The sequence below is a fragment of the Etheostoma spectabile genome, chromosome 19 (assembly GCF_008692095.1).
Source record: "Etheostoma spectabile isolate EspeVRDwgs_2016 chromosome 19, UIUC_Espe_1.0, whole genome shotgun sequence".
In the NCBI taxonomy this organism is placed as follows: domain Eukaryota; kingdom Metazoa; phylum Chordata; class Actinopteri; order Perciformes; family Percidae; genus Etheostoma; species Etheostoma spectabile.
Genome location: NC_045751.1, coordinates 2,905,808 through 2,909,864, shown reverse-complemented (window position 1 = coordinate 2,909,864; position 4,057 = coordinate 2,905,808). Strand labels below are relative to the sequence as shown.

The following is a 4,057-nucleotide window of genomic DNA, read 5'->3' as shown; positions in this document are numbered from 1 at the left end:
ACACACACACACACACACACACACAATGCTTTCCTTTGTTACTCACAGCTCCCAAGGTTAAACAGGAGGGCTGCCGTACTATTAACACCGCGAGGAGCTGTAGTTTTTCATAGTTTCACACTTGCTGTAGGGTAATTAGTTTAAAAAGGTTTATCCTCTGTGAATGTAAATTTGCCGCTGACTGAGTTTACCCTTCACACATCCAAACCCTATGCGAAATGTTCCGCAGCAGAGATAGGATGACCCTCTGTCCCATTAATGGATTTAATTGGTCCCATTAAGTGGTGAGGCAAGGAAGCAAAACAATAACTAGAGGACACATCGTCATCCCAGAAGACCAGTGATCCAAAACCTCATGGCTGAATGGGGTACTTAAGTGTGGGAAGCCAAAGAAAGAGAAACCCCTGCCGGGTAGCAGAGTTGAGTTGACGAAGGTTTGTTTTCTTAAGGGCAAAGTTGAAGCTGACTCAACCCACCTGAAATCAATAATTAGTACATTTTATGCTGTCTTAGAGAATAATATAAACAAGTAAAATACTTTATGCCTACAATGTCATTCACACAGGGGCTACATTCTTTTTACCTAAAGCTTACATATATACAATTATTACAATTATGTATTATTGTCTTTGATTCTTAGAGCCAAATATAAATCAAGCTGAGATAAGAGCGTATTATTCATCCTTGCAGAAAAGATGAGGGAAATGTCGCATGCAGCAGTTACCATTGACAAGCGGAGACCAGTTATACTGAGCGTTCTCCTCTCAAAATGGTTTATCCCCCCCATGTCAAACTTCTAGGGCTAGTTCCTGAAACATCTTTGCAAGCTAGACAGTGTGCAGTTTCTTTGCAACGTTTAACGCACCGGTCTCATGCTATCTAGATTTTCTGTTTTGGTTTACCAGTTAATGGAGAGCTCTTGATTTGATGCACCAGAGCAACGGTTCTACATGCAAACCGCCAACACTGCGTCCAATCAAGTTGAATCAATTGCGCAAGTTTGTAATCATGATTATTATATGTTTAATTGTACATCCCTTGGTGGGGACAAAACACACTCTATATGTAAATTTCTGTATGTTTAAGTCACTTTAAACCTGACAAAATGACAATCCAAGCAGCAGCTCCGCTGGTGCGCGCCGGTGTTATGAGCGGGAAAAAAGCTACGGTGCAGAAAACACACCTTTTCAAAAGGGCACAGTTTTATTGGAACGACTTGATCTGAGCAAGAAAAGGGTACGAAAGCATCAGTGCCCCAACATTAGATCAACAGTAAAATTACTGCATATACAGTCTAAATTACAAATTACACTTAAGGCAGGTGTGTCACAGCCATAACTGCGCTGACATTGTCCCCTGACATTTTCCCACCATTTCATTTTGACATCCATAAGCTATCGTCCTTTTTTTCTCTGCCTCCTCCCAGGTCCTTCCTACACACGAGACCCACTGCAACTCATCCCTGATAATCGCTGAGGGCGCTGTTCGTAGACAAAACAGGGATATACAGAGGGTAGCAGAGTGTGGTGAAGATAATGGAGTCAAGAGGGAGAAGTCGCGAATCCCTACAATGACTAAGGAGCCTCCGGTGAGGCTCAATATGACTGATATTTGTTTAAGAGATCAGGCTGGTAATCTGTTGAAACTAATAAACAACAACATGCATCCCCAGCATCACCTTCTGAGCAATTTCTTCCTTTGAATAAAACTTCATTATAACTTAATTTTCTTGGTCTGAGATGGGTTTTCGACATATGTGCTGCACGTCAAGGGTAGACAACATTGTAATGAAAGGGTTCTGTTAGGGAGCCGCATACACAAGTGTGTTTTTAAGTGAAAGTAAAAGAGAAAGAGACAAAGCACATTCAACGCAACAACAGTGAACACACACACAACACGTCTCAACTGAGACACACATTAAAACACAAAATAACCTGTAGATGTCTGATGGTGAAAATCACAGGGTCAGAGAGGTAGACTTTGTTCAAGTCCTTGTTGATGGCAGCCGTGATAACCGGGGAGTTGACAATGACGGAGTAATTTGTTGCCATGACATCGCTTCCCAGCTTCATGCTGGCGTTCTCCGTTGAAAGGTAAACGCCGATGTGTTTGTAGAGGACAAACGCTATCCGAATCTCACCTGCAGGGGAAAGATAAGGAAAAGTGGTCAGTCTTCCACAAGTGACAGCAAAGTAGTAGGTAGATAGCACCAGCTTGTGGTGTACAGTGTGGTTGAGGTAGTTAGATGGTAGGTGCGGTTGGGGGAGGTGCACCCTGCTGCCGGCCATTCAAAAATCCAGAACCTCCATGTGGCCACCAAGCTGGAAGCACACTAATCTCACACTTTACCATATATTTAAAATATCTTTGAATGCTATTTGATTAAGGTTGTCCTTGCTTTACTAGGAATCTAGCCTAAAGTAGGAAACCCAGCAACAGACCACAAGTATAGAATAGAATAGAATGCCTGAAGATTCAAGCAACCCCTTTACAGTGTCAGCACAAAATATAAAAAAGTATAAAAATATAAAGTATAGGTACTGCAGAAAAAAAAGAGAGGGGGGGACCTGGTGCACAGTCCTGTGAGCATCTATATACATATATAAAATAGTTTTGTATACACATTGTGCAACAATAAAGTTTGGTGCATCAAAAGTCCTGAGTATTATTACAGTAATGAGATTAAGTGATTGGGTATTAAATGTTGCACTGTAATGAAATTAAATGGTGAAGTATTAAATATTGCACTGTATGAAATAGCGCAGAATAGAGTACATGAATTACATGAAACTACCAGCATGGTGTCCACACACTTTTGGCCATACAGGATGGTGCTAATATAATGTGACAATGCACTAATATGCAGTTATATGGCTTATACACACTATTAAATGCTATTGAGCTTGAGCAACTTTGGCAACACACTGGTCTCTTTTTTTGACAGAGAAATACTGGAAATAATGACTCAGTTGAAGCCCAGTTCAGCTGTGTTGGTAACACAAATAATCAGAAACTGTATACAGTGAAACTGTCAAAAAAAGAGTCCAATGTCAAGGTTGTCAGAATAGTTCCACAAGAGGAAAAATCTTTTGTACATCAACAGACAGTTATTTTAATTCAGCATCCCAAAAAAAATGTAGTTACCACTGTTCTATTGGCACTGACAAAGGCAAGCATTTTTCTTGTTAATAATGTAATAATAATGTCCTTCTCTCTTTCTCTCTCATACAATTTTCTCTCCCCTCCTGCCGCCTCACTATTAAAGACTCATATGAAAGGCCGTTCTCTCCCACCGTGACTGAGATCACTCACTCAGATGAAAAGAACAATTTGGGAGCTATAGCACTGGATGACGGGGAAATAACTGCCACCCTGCTTTAATGATCCGCTTGGGCATGGCTGGACATGGATTTAGTCATCCAGCTGAGAGGCACCAGGCGCAGCTTGAGTCAATGCTGTTTAGCATGGGCTGATAATAAAGTCTAAAAATGGGTCTGTATTGCTCCTGAAAATAGTTATGTATCGTGTCTAACTGCCTCATTTACAGTTTAGAGGCAGTGCTCGAATGTAACTAATTCTACATCCAGGGTCCAATTTGAAGTCTTGAACGATCCCTGTGCTTTATATGCAGCGCAACAAAGGATCTGGGAGGCAAATCAAAAGTTTTTCACGTTTGTATGTAAGGAAATTCACTACAGAACCAGTGCATCCCCATGCACAATACTTTTTTGATTAATTACAGTGGATCTTTAATGCCAGAGTCTTTCAAGTAATCCAACAGTATTTTAGCTATCGCCGTGTCAGTTTGTCCGTTCTATCACAACCCTGAATAATACATAATACACCAACTGAAGCTGTGCACAAAGAATAATTACACATCAAACCGACAACAGGGGACCAATAAAAGCAGATTTGAAGTGGCCAGGTTCGCTCAGTGGCAGAGCAGGCGCACATTCAATGGCTTGAATAAGTTCACACACCCATGCTAAAGTCGGTTAAAAAGAGGAATAAAAAAACATCTTTTGGAAATTGATCTTAATGTCTTAATTTAAAACAT

The 4,057-nt window shown here is 40.7% G+C and overlaps 1 protein-coding gene across 1 annotated transcript in view; it reads right to left on the bottom strand.

Moving 5' to 3' along the window:
- LOC116707102 (adhesion G protein-coupled receptor L3) overlaps positions 1-4,057 on the bottom strand; it is a gene marked incomplete in the record, with an annotated part of 258,534 nt that overhangs the window by 39,176 nt on the left and 215,301 nt on the right. Inside the window, 1 exon segment of the mRNA XM_032544265.1 lies at positions 1,935-2,140. Coding sequence (XP_032400156.1) covers positions 1,935-2,140 — 206 coding nt within the window.